At 39.8% G+C, this 15,516-nt stretch overlaps 1 protein-coding gene across 3 annotated transcripts in view; it reads right to left on the bottom strand.

Moving 5' to 3' along the window:
• The window catches only part of SLC12A7 (solute carrier family 12 member 7), a 147,823-nt gene that overhangs the window by 50,653 nt on the left and 81,654 nt on the right, over window positions 1–15,516 (bottom strand). For all 3 annotated transcript variants that reach the window (XM_090039288.1, XM_090039290.1, XM_090039291.1), the window contains exons 4-9: window positions 15,025–15,171; window positions 13,720–13,774; window positions 12,020–12,150; window positions 6,054–6,292; window positions 2,228–2,439; window positions 805–972 (exon numbers count right to left, since the gene is read on the bottom strand). In XM_090039288.1, coding sequence (XP_089895414.1) covers window positions 805–972; window positions 2,228–2,439; window positions 6,054–6,292; window positions 12,020–12,150; window positions 13,720–13,774; window positions 15,025–15,171 — 952 coding nt within the window. The remainder of the gene's footprint in view (window positions 1–804; window positions 973–2,227; window positions 2,440–6,053; window positions 6,293–12,019; window positions 12,151–13,719; window positions 13,775–15,024; window positions 15,172–15,516) is intronic.

Here is a 15,516-nt window from a genome sequence, read left to right as displayed (position 1 = left end):
ATGATTAATTAAAATATGAGCCTGTGAGAAGTTACACCAGCTAGGTCCCAAAGATTTCTCAGTACCCCTCCAGGAAATCAATGCAAGTCTTGAAACAGGGGGGTTACAATTAAATAAAATATAGTTCTATACACTCTAAATATGGCATATTTTTTATAAAAAGTTATTACTGAAAGCTCAGGAGAAAGATGATAACAAAATCGAAGGAAACCGAACCCAGAAAGGTTATCAAGATTATCCAGTCAAAACTTCCTTTCTTGCATAAACAAACCATAAAACTGAGACCACCAGCCTACAGCAGAAGTCCTTCATATTAGTCTCCAAGGGCTCCTATACACGTATAGGGAGGGCTGCTCTGACGTGTTAAAAATACAGCATGTTGGAGCAGACTTGATTAATGGAAATTAATGCAGACTCCAGTGTCACGTGCATCAGCATCCCCATGCTGAAAAGTGGCAGCGGGGTGTTTAAACTAAAACTCATTTCGAACAGCTTTAGTTCAAAGCACCCCACTCCTTTTTCAGCACAGGGATGCTGATACACATGAACTCTGGGCACTTTAATTAATACAGCTCTTAAAGCAGTGCCAATTAAAGTGTCCCCCAACCTCCTGAAGCACATCTATAAATGCCCCAACTCAGTGATTCTGAACCAAGGTGTTGTGGCACTGTGGGGTGCTTTGAGATCCCTTCAAGGGTGCCAAAACTAGGGAAACAAGTGCCAACAGTCGCATACAATTAGCACAAGCAGCATCTTTTCATCTGGAAACATTTATTTTCTTTTGTGAAAAACAGCTGTACTGACCTGTCACCGATGGAAAATAGATCCCTACTAGCATGGTGAAGAAAGTCATGATGTCTGTGAAAACATAAGGTAATCCTGCAACTTTTGTTTCTTCTGTTCCAGTAAGCGATGGCAGTTCTCTCTTTTCAACAACTGATCCCTTGTCTGAATAGGTACTCCATAAGTTATCTGGAAAGAAACAAGCAAGAGCCAGTATTATCCAGAAATAAACGGTAACACAATATTGTCTCCAATTCAAACAAAGAAATGGTCTTATAAAATCAGATGGGGTTTTTTTGTTTTTGTTTTTTTAATGTAACACATAATATTTCTGGAACACTTCTTACAGAAACAGGAAACAGATCTCCCTGTTGGTTTGTGGGGTGGGGTTTGGTTTTTCTGGTTGTTTGTTTTGATTGGTGACCACCCCCCATACAAAAAAGGAAGAGCTAATTTCTCATGTTGGAAGCACATGGGATGACAATCAGCTACTTGGAAAAAAATAGGTGGCGATGATCAATAGATTACAGGATTTGGATTTTAAACATTCAATGGAGTAAACCCGTTTCCTTCTTGCTGCACATACTATAAAAATAAAAAATTCCAACTCCCAGACTAACCCAAGAAAATTTTTTAAAATGTTCCTTTAAAATATATCTGCATTTAATTAGATGCGTTTTTAGTGCATTAAAATATTACCCTATCCGTGAGATTTTACTGAATCCTTTCTGAAAAGGAAAAAAAATTATGGATCTAAGATTATATCTAGAAATTATCCAGATTTATTTCTTCTGACAAATTTAATACAGACCATTTACAACACAACGTGAGCTATTAAAGAGGTTTCATCTCCCTCCCTCAAAAAAAAAAATTACAGCTGTTGATATCAGCCACTCCCCTCCATTCCTCTAAGTAAACCACTGGCAGCTTGGGCACATCTAAAACCAAGAAGAAACAACTGGTGCCTATGAAGTAAGGAAAGCAGCCTAGCTAAAAGTACATTGTAATGGAAGGTTTCAAGGCATGATTATTAACTTCACAGAACCCAAGCAGTGTGCATTTTTCCTGAGTTAAAAAAACCTGAAAGAGAAACTAAAAAAATACCATTAACACTATCAAATAAAACTTCCTGAATAGTAATATTCCAAAACAAAAAAAAAACTTTTTGGTCAGCTTCTCTCACACACCTGTTTTAGAGTCATCTGATTATGGAAAGAAAAAAAAATACTGTTAAGTGTTAGCAGAAGAAAGAAACACTTTCCAAAATGCATGCAATTCATAAAACAAACTGATATTTGTGACATACCACCAAAAAAATAAAAATTAAAAAAAACCAATGTACATGCACACCACACTTACAGTAAGAGCTAGGGACTAAATTAAATGCCACTCCGCACAAAAAAAAAAAAAATCTTAAAAATTTAACTGTTCAGATTTCACGTACCAATCAGGACTCCACTGCTTACACCAGGAATTCCTTGAATTTCAGTCACATTATTTAAGCTGAAGTATTCATCACATGTGGCATTGAGCAAGGCACTGTCACAGAAGAGTCTCCACAGCCTCGTAGTCTCTGTTTTATTATCTATTTTAGTAAATTTGGCACAAGTGTCAAAGTTGCGTCTTGACAATGTACGGTTTCCAAGAAGACAAATACTACATGGAAAAGAGATCCAAGATAAAACACAACAATGGTTATTTAATAGATTGTCTTCAGTTTGATTAGTCAATACTCTTCTTTCTGCAAGTCCTTCATTACCATAGCACAAGTATAATAATCAAGATGCATCTCTTGAATACTCCAGCACCAACACTTCCTTTTTAGACACCATGATCAATATCAAGAATGGTATACAAGAAACCCACGGACCACCATACATATCTGCACATAACCAGCAGTCACCCTAAAACACACCCAAAAAAGAGCTGTAATATACAGCTAAACCCTCTGAAACCACCATATTTGCACTGAGAACACCATCTTCAATCAACGCCTCAAATCTCAGAAGGGCTTTCACTCAACAAGGACACTCCTCCAGAGAGATGGATCATGCTTTGAAAGAGCTACCTGGATACCACAGAATTGCTGCAGTACAGAAAGAAAATCCCCACGAATTGCACACCATTAGTTATGACGACATACCAGCCTTCTCTGGAACCTATATAGAAAATACTCAAACAACTGCAACCCATGCTAGAAGACCCAATTCTTAAAGAGATCTTCCCAGAACCACCTGTCCTAGCCTTTAAAAAGCACCAAACCTCGCCAACCTCATCACCAAAAGCAAAACTTCCTATGGCTCAAAACGCATCAAATGGATCCATAGCATATCAGGACAAAAGATGTAAAACCTGCCAACATACAATAACTACATCCCACAACAGAACCATCACCATTCCTGGATCTTACACCTGTACCTCTAGAAATTTAATCTCATCCAGTGCACCTAATGCCCTGGTGGAAAATATATAGGAGAAACCAAACAACAACTGTGCACCAGAATGAACACACCAAAACGTTTATCAAAGACAAAAATACCCAATGACTCTGTGGGTGCACACTTCTCACAAGACAACCACTCTCTCTCCAATCTCTCAGTTCTAATCCTCAAGGGAAGCTTACAAAAAACCTTTTGCAGGCCAGCCTATGAACTTCACTTCATAAGTTTACTGGATATAAAAAAAATCATAGACTAGATACAGATGTGGATTTATGGCACATTATACCTGCCTGCCATTGGATAACCCCAGGTAACCTCTCAACATTTTACCAGCTATATTCTATGGTCACCATTCCCCCTCCCACCCCACACATCTCTCTCACACCTACTACCCCACCCATGGCCTCTGATCCTCACTGCCATGCATTTCTATTTTCAGACCTGCATTTTGCATATTGGTTTCTATTCCACCCAGGAGAACACAAAACAGCAGACTCTCCCTACCCCTGAAGAAAGGTGTTTGTGCCTGCAAGCTTGCAAAGAACAATTTTCTCCAACCATTTGGTTGGTCTAAGAAAAGATACCACATTTACCCAAAGAACCTAAGCAACCTATGTAATTATTATTAAATATGGTTCTAGACATCATTAAAAATGAAAACAAGTTATGTAGGCCTCTTTTTTTCATTTTGAGATTTTAGAGTTAGCTCTATTATCTGATTCATGTAGCCAATTTCCAGTACAGTCAGCAGATGTCTGTATACAAGGACAGTATTTGTTCTTCAGTATTACTACTGTAACAATACCAGGCAGGCACAAGTGTTAATTTAAGAAGCAGCAGTAGCTTACCATTAACTAACTGAAATTATACTTCAATATCCTATGGAAGGTGAGATCCCAAGAACTGAAATACATGAAACTAAGTTCTGTAAAGGGAAATTTCAATGAAACCATATGGACTAGTCAAGAAGACTCCAAAGTCAAAAGGGGCAGAAAGTAAAATCCCTGATTATGGCATGCATGCTACACAAGAAAACAGCAGTGGTTTTAAAAGGCATGTAATTCCTCAGAACAAAAAGGGAAACCTGAAAAGCAACTAGTAAACTAATATGACGAAAAGGCAAGGCTTCCAAGAATATTAGGCCCCTGCAAGATAAAAAATAATGGTGCAATTGGCATCAGGGATTTTATGCTCTGTTCCAAACATTACACATACTGCCATGCACATCTGGCATAGTAGTACGTGTCATAATTGGGGTAGGGTATACAATAGGCCTGCACAAAGGAGCTAGTATTCGCTTCAGATTCAGCCGATTTGGGGGGCAGCGACTCGATTTGGCAATTCAAGTTACTGTCCCAAATTGATTCAGCCAAATCTCCAAATCAGCCAGGCCCCAACCCACACTCACTCTCCCAGCCCCATCAATGGATGCCCCACCTGGCCACAGTGTCCCAGGTCTTAAAAAAAGCCCCGCACTCATGGGCTCCTACCAGGCAAAGGGGCGATTCCCGCTGCTCCCCCAGTGCCCCACACTGCGTGAGGTGCTCTGCCATAAGCTCCCAGAAGCCTCAATGACCACTGCAGCAACCAATGAGTGTGGGTCTTAAAAAAAAAAAAAAAAAGAAGATAGGACATTGTGGCCAGGTGGGGCAGTTATTGATGGGGCTGGGGTCTGGCATGGATTTCTCCATGGTCCTCTCTTCCTTCCTTCAGCCCCACCGCCCGCCCTGCTTTCTAGTTACCAGCACGGAGTCTGGGTCCAGCTCCCTACAGCTGCGAGTAGGGACTGCCCAAACCTCCGAAGCGCTCCAAATCTTTTATGAACCAATTAAGAGAGCTTTGAATTGATTCGGACCTTTTTATTAGTCTCCCAATTCAATTCAGATTTCGAGATTCAGCCGCCGAATCAGGCCAAATTTCCTCCAAAAATTAATTCTTTAGATCCTAAATCTCACAATTGCCAAAGCTGGATCCAAGGTTTCCCCAGCCCAGTCCTGAAGAACAGACAGGGCTCCATCCTGGATGCCTAATACTCAGTTGAGAATGAAGATTGGGCATGAGCAGCCTGAGTCCCTGGGTTGTCTACGGCCAATGCTGACAGTTAAATTGGACAAGAGCTTGAGACCAGTTTTGCATTCTGGTATCCACAGTATAAAGGGGAAGTCGGGGAGGTTTGTTTGCCTTTTAAAAAAAAAAAAATGTTCTTAAATCTTTGTGTGAACCTAGCCCCTATTGCCTCACAGCATTTTGATGCATTTATCCTCTCAATCCTGAAGTAGGGAAGTATTTTTTAAATGAGGAAGAAAATCTTTAAAACATGGTGTTGCATCATAACATGTAGCAAAGAAGTTTGCTAGAAACTCCCCAAAACAAACAACAAAATATTCTCAATTCTTGGGGGTGAGAAGGTGGCAGGAAGAAAGAGGGAGGAGGAAAGAAGTTAGGAAACAGGAAAGGAAATTAATTTGGTTTTATTTTTAGTATATTTCAGTTTAAATAGTAGATATATATTCATCCACTAGGTAAAAAACAAAACCAAACCCAAAATGAAACGCACAAACACCAAAGACCACAAAAAGCAGAGTTCAGAACCTTAAACTCATAAAAAAATACCTCCCAAAATATCACATACCATACAAACAAGGGTGGTATCTGAGTGCACAAGTTAATAATTTCTGAGAACAAATATATGTTTGGTTGTTCTGCACCCATCAGTCTATACCAATCTGTAGAAATTCTAAGGTTGTAGCAACCAGGCTCATATTCCAGAATATGGCTCAAAGTTTAATATATCAAGAGTAATAAAACACATCCTAACAATTCACTTACCGAAAGTCTGGTGGATCAAAAGCAGTCTTAATAACACCAGCATAAATGGCAATAATGGAAAGGATCACACAAGCAAGGAAGACTAGTGCAAGTTTGTTGACATATTTGACTCCGACAAAGACTACTATCGCCATGAGTGCAATAATGCACGTCCCATAAACTCTCATGTTGTTTAACATGGCCTCTGCTTCTCCACCATCTTCAGATTTAAATATAGCAGCACTAGGAGAAATATACGTCTACAAAAGAAAACAAAAGTAGTCGAGGACTTTTTTTTTTTTAAATAAGATTCCAGATTGTTCATGTAAAACTATAAATGACATTTGCTTGAGTTTGTAGATCTTAAAAACGTGTTCAGCTTTATTCTTTCAAACATCAGTTTCCCTATTGCAGACAGATGCACAGATATACAGTTAGCAAAAAGGACAGCAAATAACCTCAGAGGAATCTAGGATCATAATGCAGTTAAGATCAGTTATTTCCAAAAGTGGTTTTCATTATGGAGCTATAGCCACAGCTTCAGTATTGAAACTAACAAGGCTTGTTTTTAAGCCACTGTTGTATTTGACACAGCTATAGAAAAACAACAACAACAACAACCAAACAAACAAACAAACCAGTAGTGGCCAATCTTCTGGCCCCATGGGTCAGACAGGTGGTGCGGGTCAACCCCATGCACTGGGATCGAGCCCACATTCTACCCCTGCCCACTAGGAATCAGGCCCCACACCAACCTGAATGCCCACTAGGAATCAGGCCCCACACCAACCTGAATGCCTGATCTAGTGTGCAGAGCTACATTATCTGACCCACAGGGCTCCCCATGGTCCTGGAAATTTGGCAGCAGGGGAGCAGTGTGATTGTTCTCCCATTACCAAATTTTTTGTATGCATGGGGAGCTGCACAAGCTGGATGACCAGGCACTGGCAGCCAAATCTGGCCCACTGGAGCAGCTAGACATACATATGAGCAAAGCTATGACCCTAAGTTGAGAAACCCACAAAAATCCATGTACCGACTCAAAATTTTATTTGTATTTTATGTATTGTATTTGATACAGGAGGCAAAATTGGTAATCTCTGAATGGACTAAGTCCAGGAGAATGTCCAAGTCAAGGACAGAGTTCTCGATTTGTGGCTGAGGGAGATGCATTTACTGTTAATGGTTTTCTGAGGGCTGTGGATGCACAGCTGATGAGTGTCTGGTGACGGATGCACCAGTTCCAGAGGAATGCATCTGACAAAGTGTCACCCCTGTGCCTGTGGATACAGAACACTGTAGTAGCACTGGCATAAGTTGCTATTGGGCTTTAAAGAACACATTCAGAGACTTGTTAAGGGGATGAAAAGTGAAAATTTGACCCCACCAGATTCAGTGGCAAAATTCCCATGCACTTCAGTGGTGCCTACATTTCACCAAGAGAATACAGGTTGTCATACAAGTCATGAAAGCCAGCCTTTGAGGCTCCTTTTGGGTTTCAGAGCAGATGCACAAAAAGAAAGGCTAATGCCAAGTACACTGTCCCAACCCAGGATATTCTAGGTGTTGGGTCTGAAGCAAGGGTTATATATTAAACAGATGTGTTACTAAGCAGGTTTTGCTGGGAGATTGTGCAATAATTCCAGGAAGTTTACATCTGGCCTGCTGTCTTTGTGCAGTCTTACTAGTTCTGCTTCAGAAAGCAGGAGGCTTCAACACTACAATTTCCATTAAAAAAAAAAATACACTCAGTTAGGTGGGCATGTTTGGATTCAATGGATCCAAATGTGAAACTGATCTAAGAGGCCCTGAAACTCTGCAACCACATGACAGAATGGTAACATGATATGATGGAGTGGCTGCAAAGTCAGAGTAAAAGCTTTACTAGAGAACTGTGTGCAGCAGGAGAAAGAACAGGAAGGTCTACTAAATATTTCAGCGGAGGAAGAGGTCCCCAAACATAAGTGAAGTGACAGCCCTGTTTTTAACTTTCTGTACATTAGAAAGCTGTAAGGGAATAATAGATTTTAGAATATTAAGGAACTAAAAATAAAGGTGGGGGCAGGAAGATCCTAGTTTCTCAACATTAAAACCATTTTCAGAACATACTCCTGGGTCTATACTTTTGAAGCTTTAATATACAGACATCTCTACAAAAATGGCTTTGATCTTTTTCATTTTGAAATTTTGAATGAAAAAAATGTTGTGTTCCATCTGAACAAATCATGTAGAAAACAAACAAAAAACCCAAAAGAAACAAAAACCCAAAGCTTGATCTTCTTTGACCAAACAATTACCTGGGTAGATGATGAGAATGCTGTAGATAGTGTCAAAAACCTTGCTGAAGTCCAGATACAAGATCCCACATGACTTTCTCAAACAAATTGGAGAAACATGGGCTACACAAAACTACTATAAAAAGGTAGTAGGATCAATAGAAGCAAGCAAAGTGGAATTATAGATGATTGGGGGCTGGAAGGGACCTTACAGATCACCAGGTCCAACCCCCCTGAACTTGGGTAGGAAAGACTACTGGGATCCAGTCTATACTGGGATTCATGTCAGAATGACAAGACTTTTTGAGTAGAATCCTGCAGGGGTCTGTCCTGGGCCCATTGCTGTTCAACATGTTTATTAATTATTTGGATGCTGAACTGAAAGCAAGGTTGCAGAAGACAAAACTAGGAAGGACTGGGAATATGCTGGAGGACAGCAGCACAATTCAGAAGGATCAACAGATGATGAAGCTGGGCTGGAGCTAAGAGAATGAAGATCAAATGCTGACAAATACAAGGTGCTACATCTCTCAGGAAAAATAATCAGAAATACAAATTAAAATTGGTGACACCTGGCAGGATGGAAGAACTATTGGGAACAAATCTGATAATCTTGGTAAAAATCAGACTCAATGGGCACATCCAAACAAGCACACATGCAGTTTATAGCACCTCAAAGCTGTTAGAGGCACCACAAACCACACATGGCGCATGTGCACCCATTCACTGTGCTACTTATTTGTAGCACAGTGCCAAAATTTGGCACTGGGAGAGCCTAGTGTCAAAAAAACCCACACAAACATGGCAGCAGTGTGCACTGCCAGAAATGGATCCTGGCTGGCCAGGCTCCATGTAGCTAGACCAGTGCTGCTGCTGCCCTGGGATGCCCCCAGAACCCCAGGTAAGGCCCCAGACTCCCCTATCTATCCCTGGCCAATTTGCCAGGCTCTGGAGCACACACACAGGGGCATGCCCTGGGGCAAAAAGCAGCAGCACAAATGTGCATTGTTGCTGTTTGTTCCACAGAAAGACTGCATCCCTGCATGTGTACACTTGTCTGTATGTGCCCAGTGAGTCTACACTGCAATTCAGCTGCACAAAAGGTGAAAGCGGTTTTGGGATGCATCAATGATCAATGGAAGCATTAGGTGAAAGACACAGGAAGTGATAGTGCCACTACTCGGCCCTGGTTAGGCCTCGTCTAGAGTAGTGCGTGCAGCTTTGGGCTCCACATTTAAAAAAAGGACATGGAGAAGTTTGAGATGGTCCAGAAACAGGAAACAAAGACAATAAAGGGCTTGGAAGGAAAGGTTGAAAGAAATAGGTATGTTCAGCTTGTAGAAAATGTGCATAAGAGGGAACATAATAAGCAGTCTTTAAATACTTGAAAGGCTCCCAGAAAGGAGAGAGAAAACACCTCTCTCTCTCTTGCTGCTGAAAATAGGACATGGACCAATGGCCTGAAGTTCCAATACAGTAAGTTAGATTGCATATCAGGAAAAGTATCTTCATTGTTAGAACAGTGAGGCAGTGGAACAGACCTCCTAAGGAAGCTGTGGACTTTCCATCACTGGAGGTGTTCAAGAAGAGATTGGACAGCCACTGGTCAGGCTTAATCTACGTACAGCTATGCCTGTGGTCTACTACGGGTATTACCCATACTTCTGGGCTTTGTTGGTTGTCACATGGGTCTGGGAGCAAATTTTTTCCCCTCCTGCCGCTACATGTCAAGCATTTTTTATTCTCTCTCAGAGGCACTAGGTTTGGCTGCAGCCAAGACCGGGGATTTTGACTGGCATGTGCCAGTTCTCCAGCTAGGACTTGAACCCAAAGGTTCCCAACTAGAGGGTCTTGACCCTCCGCTCAGGGTCCAACTGATCACCATATTTGGGGTCAAAAATTAATTTTACCCCCTGCTCAGATAAGTATGGAGTGTGGTCAATTTTACCTTCCTTTGGCGGGGGGGGGGGGGGGGGAAGAAGAGAGCTGCCCTCTTTCTGGGAGTTTCATGTATTTTAACAACCCTTGCAGCAGCAGGATGTGCCCAATGGCTGCTGGGGCCCCCCTGCTTTACCTGTGGCAGATTAGGGTGTTACGTTTTGTATTGTGGCAGGTGTGACTGTGTAGTTTTGCTAAGCAGTTAGACAATGGATTTTTATAAGATGGTTTGGATAGGGATGATCCTGCTTTGGTCTGGGGTTTGGACTAGATCCCAAGGTCCCTTCCAGTCCTACTTCTATATGATCCTATAATTTGAGGTGTGCTACTGTAAGAGCTATGCATTCACAGTATATGATAGCACTCATGGTTAACAACTATATGTATGAAAAATGCCAGTGACTCCCTTCACTCTGTTACACTGACTTCAGCACCACCAACTTTCAAGCATGTTTCTAACAACTACAAGTTTTGCCATATAGTATTCTGTCTCTTACATGACAGCAGATATTCCAAGTTGTGATGGTCCTGTTTAATCCAACATCAACATACTTCTGAGACAGACTATTAGCCACCATGTTTTCTTCCCTAAGATACAGTTATTCCATTTTCATCCTCAATGTACAGAAGTGTTTTTGTTAAAAAAAAAAAACAAACACCTAGGGAAATTTGCCCAGGAAAAATGATAGTTAAGCTCCAAGTGTTCTACTCTAACATTTTCCTCAAAGCTTGGCAAACCAGGAAATAAGAAAATAAAGTGCCATAATGGGTTGGACCACTGGCCTATCTAGCCCAGTATCCTGTTTCCAAAGACAGCAGCAGCAGTAGTGGGTGCTTTAGAAGTAAAGCATATGAACTGGATATATCCAGAGCAGTGATTTCCAATCAGGGTCCTGCAGCTATTATTATTATTATTCTATTATTTTTCTGTAGTAAAAAAGTATGAAGACTGAGAGCTGACAATCTGAGGAACGCCCCAAGTCTATGACAGGATGCCTTGAATTTATCATGGGGTATCTCGAGTCTAAAAATGTTGAGAATCATTGATCTAGAACGATCAATTCCCTGCCATTCCCTCCCCGGCATCCAATATTATTGGTTTAAAAGAAGCATCCCTAAACAAGTAAGGTCATCCATCACACTTTCTACTGCTGTAAGTAGAATAATAGACTTACCAAATTATTCTTTCCACAACATTTTTAATGCCAAAAGATTAATTAATTACCACGAACCCTTAACTCTGGCATGAACACAAGGAGGCCACACAGTTAAGAGTCTCTTGTCTTTCCCCCCACCCTAAGAAATCCAAACAAACAAACCACCACACCCACATTAAAAGATGAAGTTATATGTTTAGCAAACATCCTCCTTATAAGAATGCCAGAGTTAAGACTTCATTGCAGTTTTTGAAGCATTTCATGCTAAGAAGTTAAAAGTTGTTGTAGCAATACACCAACAAGTTTTTAGTGCAGATGAAAGAGAAATGTAGCTGATCACCTAAATTGTTTACTTCCTGGCTTATTAGCATTTGAACAAAGTGTCATTAATATAGAACAGAGCAACCCGTCTGCCAATATTATTTTTATTTATATATGCTACAGATAAATCCTTAACAGATTCCTCATTCTTGAAGGAAAATTAGAGCAGCTCCAAAGATAAAATATTCAGTAACTATTTGGAAAAGTAACACTGACTAGCTTGAGGATATGTACCCTGAAACTTCCAAAATCTGGTCAAATATATTTGTATTAAAGGGATATAACTAGTACTTACCAACAAAATTTCAATGGTACCAAGAATATACATAGCTCCTGCAAAGGTTGTACCCAAGTAAAAACAGAGACCCACTGCTCCGCCAAACTCTGGCCCTAAAGATCTTGAAATCATGTAGTATGAACCACCAGCTGTAAAAGTCAACATAACAAAATCAGATCCTGAAATGCATCCCTTTGGTTGTTATTTATGTATAAATTTTAGGTGGTATGAGAGGGGGTGGCGTTTACAGGAAACCTAAATTTTATGATCCAAGCTGGAATTGGCTGATTTGATCACTACAATATATGCTCAAAATGGAGAGGGGAAAATTATTTTTTTTTTTTTTAAATGAGGCATTTCAACAAAGTTGTTAAAAGGAGTAGGATTCCTAACAGCCCTAACTCTGCAAAATTATATTCACATATCAAAGCTAGATAAGTTACATAAAGGCAAGGAGAAAACCCAAACTGATAAACATAAGTTAATAGAAATAAACTAATGTCAGGAATGGTGAAGAATAAATTGAAACATTGATATTCTTTCAGTTTTGAACATTTAAAGTTAATCTACTGGCATCACAAGTATCTACTTTTTTCAAAACAGAAGAAATAAAATGGAAGTGGCAACATCCAGTGGGAAAAAAAATCATTCAACCAAGATCTTGTTTACAAAATGATTTCACTTGATTGTGTGTCAGTAGACTTAAAAGTTCAGCCTTTATTGAAGCTTATAAAAATACTGTAACTTATGCATTCCAAAATAAAGCTAATACCAAAAGGGATTCAATTTTGATTTTTATTCAAGTCAGGCACATTGAAAAGGCTCATCTCAAATGTATCTGTATTTTGGTGTTGCACCAATTATTCCTATTTCTACTGAAAGATCAGGTTAGTAGTATTATGCCCATAGCTCCAGTTAAATCTAAATTTTTGGAATTTTAAGATGCTAATCAAGTTGTCAGGGAAGAATGATATCATCACTGAATACACTAGTGCAAATGTACCAGAATGTCAAGAGTCAACATGGGCTATAGAGTACTAGCTACCCAGTTGTTTGCTCAACCTCAGTATGTCATATGGTGGTAGCAGGTAAACTGAAATACTGAGAATGGGGCTAGATCAAAGACAAATATATTTTCTCTCTTCTTGGCTTTATTAATTTTGCAGTGCTCAAGTATGGGAAAAAAACAATATGCAACTTGCTGGAGGTATGAGTTTACACTTGAATGTAGGGGGTAGATCTTGGTGTACGTTCAGTAACAGAGCAGCAAAGGCCAACCTTCCCACACAGAAACACTTACAGCATATGAGCAATAGATTGACATACTTTGTGCGCAAAAAGGACATTAAAACTGCTTACTGAAGACAGCACACCATAGTAATGGAGGTTCTCCATTCCCAATATTAAGTGTTCTTGGCTGAGGACACGAAATAATGCCAGTAAACAAAGCTGAAGAAAAACTGGCCATAATAAAAGCAGCAGGCAAGACAATTTCTACAAGCATTTTGGATGAGCGCATTCTTCAAAAAGATGCATAGTTCAAACAGAAGTTTGAGACTTAAATGTTAGCATTACTGGATGCTGTTCCACAATTTTGTTTTACCATCCCAACTTTCACTTGGTAATACAATTTACATATGCTGTCTAGACAATATAGAAAGTATACATCATCACTTAAGGTTTCACATTCAGAATAAAAAAAAAAAGGTGGGATTTACCTGGGACTACACCATTTGTTGCTATTGCACTCATTGAAATTGCTGTTAGCATAGTCTGTGGAAGGAAGGCATAAAATGGACAAAGTTAAATTTAAAATAGTTTTAGAGTTTGTTTTTTTAAAGGAAAAAAAACTAGATCTTAAAAGGATGCACAACCCTCCCAGTCTAGTGAAAAGAAACTAGAACCCATAAAAAGCTTTTTACAAAAATGTTTGCAGAAACAAGAAATGACATTCTATGCATCATCTCTTCTGCCGCCATTAACTTGATTAATTCCTAAGCCACCTGAGCAGTAGACCTTACAGTGACTACCTAAATTAGTACATCTACATTTAAAAGGTCATATCATGACAGCTTTTGAACATAAGATTGGTAGTTAGAGAAGAAGGAAGACTTGCACTTTTCAACAAAATTATAACAAACCCCCCCCCCCTTAATTAAACACTAGTTGATCACTTGTTATTAAAAATCATTATGCAACTTTTCACTAGGGGTTTCATACAGCACAGTAGTTAAATTTATTAATTTATAGATCAAGACAAATATTGCTAATAACTATGACATTCTGACATTTGCTGGAAAGTTTTGAGAAATACTTTGTCATTTTCTAATATGCATCTTCTGTATTGGACTATGCTGTAGTAATTTTAAATTTGGACACTTATTTAATGAGAACCCTTAAACTTAGTTTTAGTAACTAAGTAAGAAAAGTGCCAGACTATATCAGCATTTCAGGGCCTTGCCACATCCTAGGTGTAATGTTCAATTGCACTTACGATGTCAGCATCCACGCTTGCAAGCAGTAAAACACATGTTAAGTGCCATGACTTTGTAGCAAGTGTCATGAGATTGCTCCACAAAAGCAATACACACAGTCCTCACCAGCTCTGGTGCAGTGTGGGGGCTGGAACCAATGAACAGCTGGTCATCAACTGTACAACTGACTCCAGCCTCTCCAGATGGTAGCAAGCACTACCGTGCCACTGCTCAGAACAAAGTTCTAACTTGCAGCTAAGCTTACTATGATCTAAATAAAACGTGTTAAGTGTTGCATGTGACAAGGCCCTCAGACTTGAGCTGTGTGAAGCTAGTTCAGGTATGATAAACAGACAAAGCTACTGTGTCCTATCAATCAAGGCAGGATTAACAAGTACCACATTGTAGATGCACTTTTACTGCTACTTGAACCCTCTGAGAACTCGCCCTGCTGCTTAGGCAAACAGTTGCAAAGAGGAATGATGCAGAGGTGGTAGAGAACACAATTTCACCAATCCTAAAGAGAGAAGAGCATGAAGATCAACTTACACAAGCGCAGCACATGAACACGATGATGAAAGATTCAAGGACCCCAGCTGTTCCAACAATCCAAGTTAAACGCAGGAAAAGGATAACTCCTAAAATGTTCTGTAGGCAGGGCAAGTACACACCAATGAAAGTGCCCATACGTGGAGCCTGAGAACAACAAATGATACAAATTCCAGAGATGATTCCTTCCCAAGTAAAAAGGTTAAGTATACCCCAAAACCCTCGTTCAGAAACAACTTACAGCTCATACATGTTCCCTGAATAAGGGTTGAACAAAAAACCCGAGTGAAGAATCTCAGAATCCTTAGGTTTTATAAGTTTACAGATGAGAATTAATGCAAAAAAAAGTGAAAAGGATAGAAAGCTTGAAGTATCAGGGCTTATGCAGACCCATCTTCTGATACTTGGCTACATTTCCACTTTCCTCTAAAACACCTAGTGCTGGTGCTGGCCACTGGCAAAGACTAGATATAGGACCAGATTGGCTACAGG

Source organism: Crocodylus siamensis, chromosome 3 (assembly GCF_052110815.1).
Source record: "Crocodylus siamensis isolate JL-2025a chromosome 3, ASM5211081v1, whole genome shotgun sequence".
Lineage (NCBI taxonomy): Eukaryota > Metazoa > Chordata > Crocodylia > Crocodylidae > Crocodylus > Crocodylus siamensis.
This window is presented reverse-complemented; position numbering and strand designations above follow the sequence as displayed.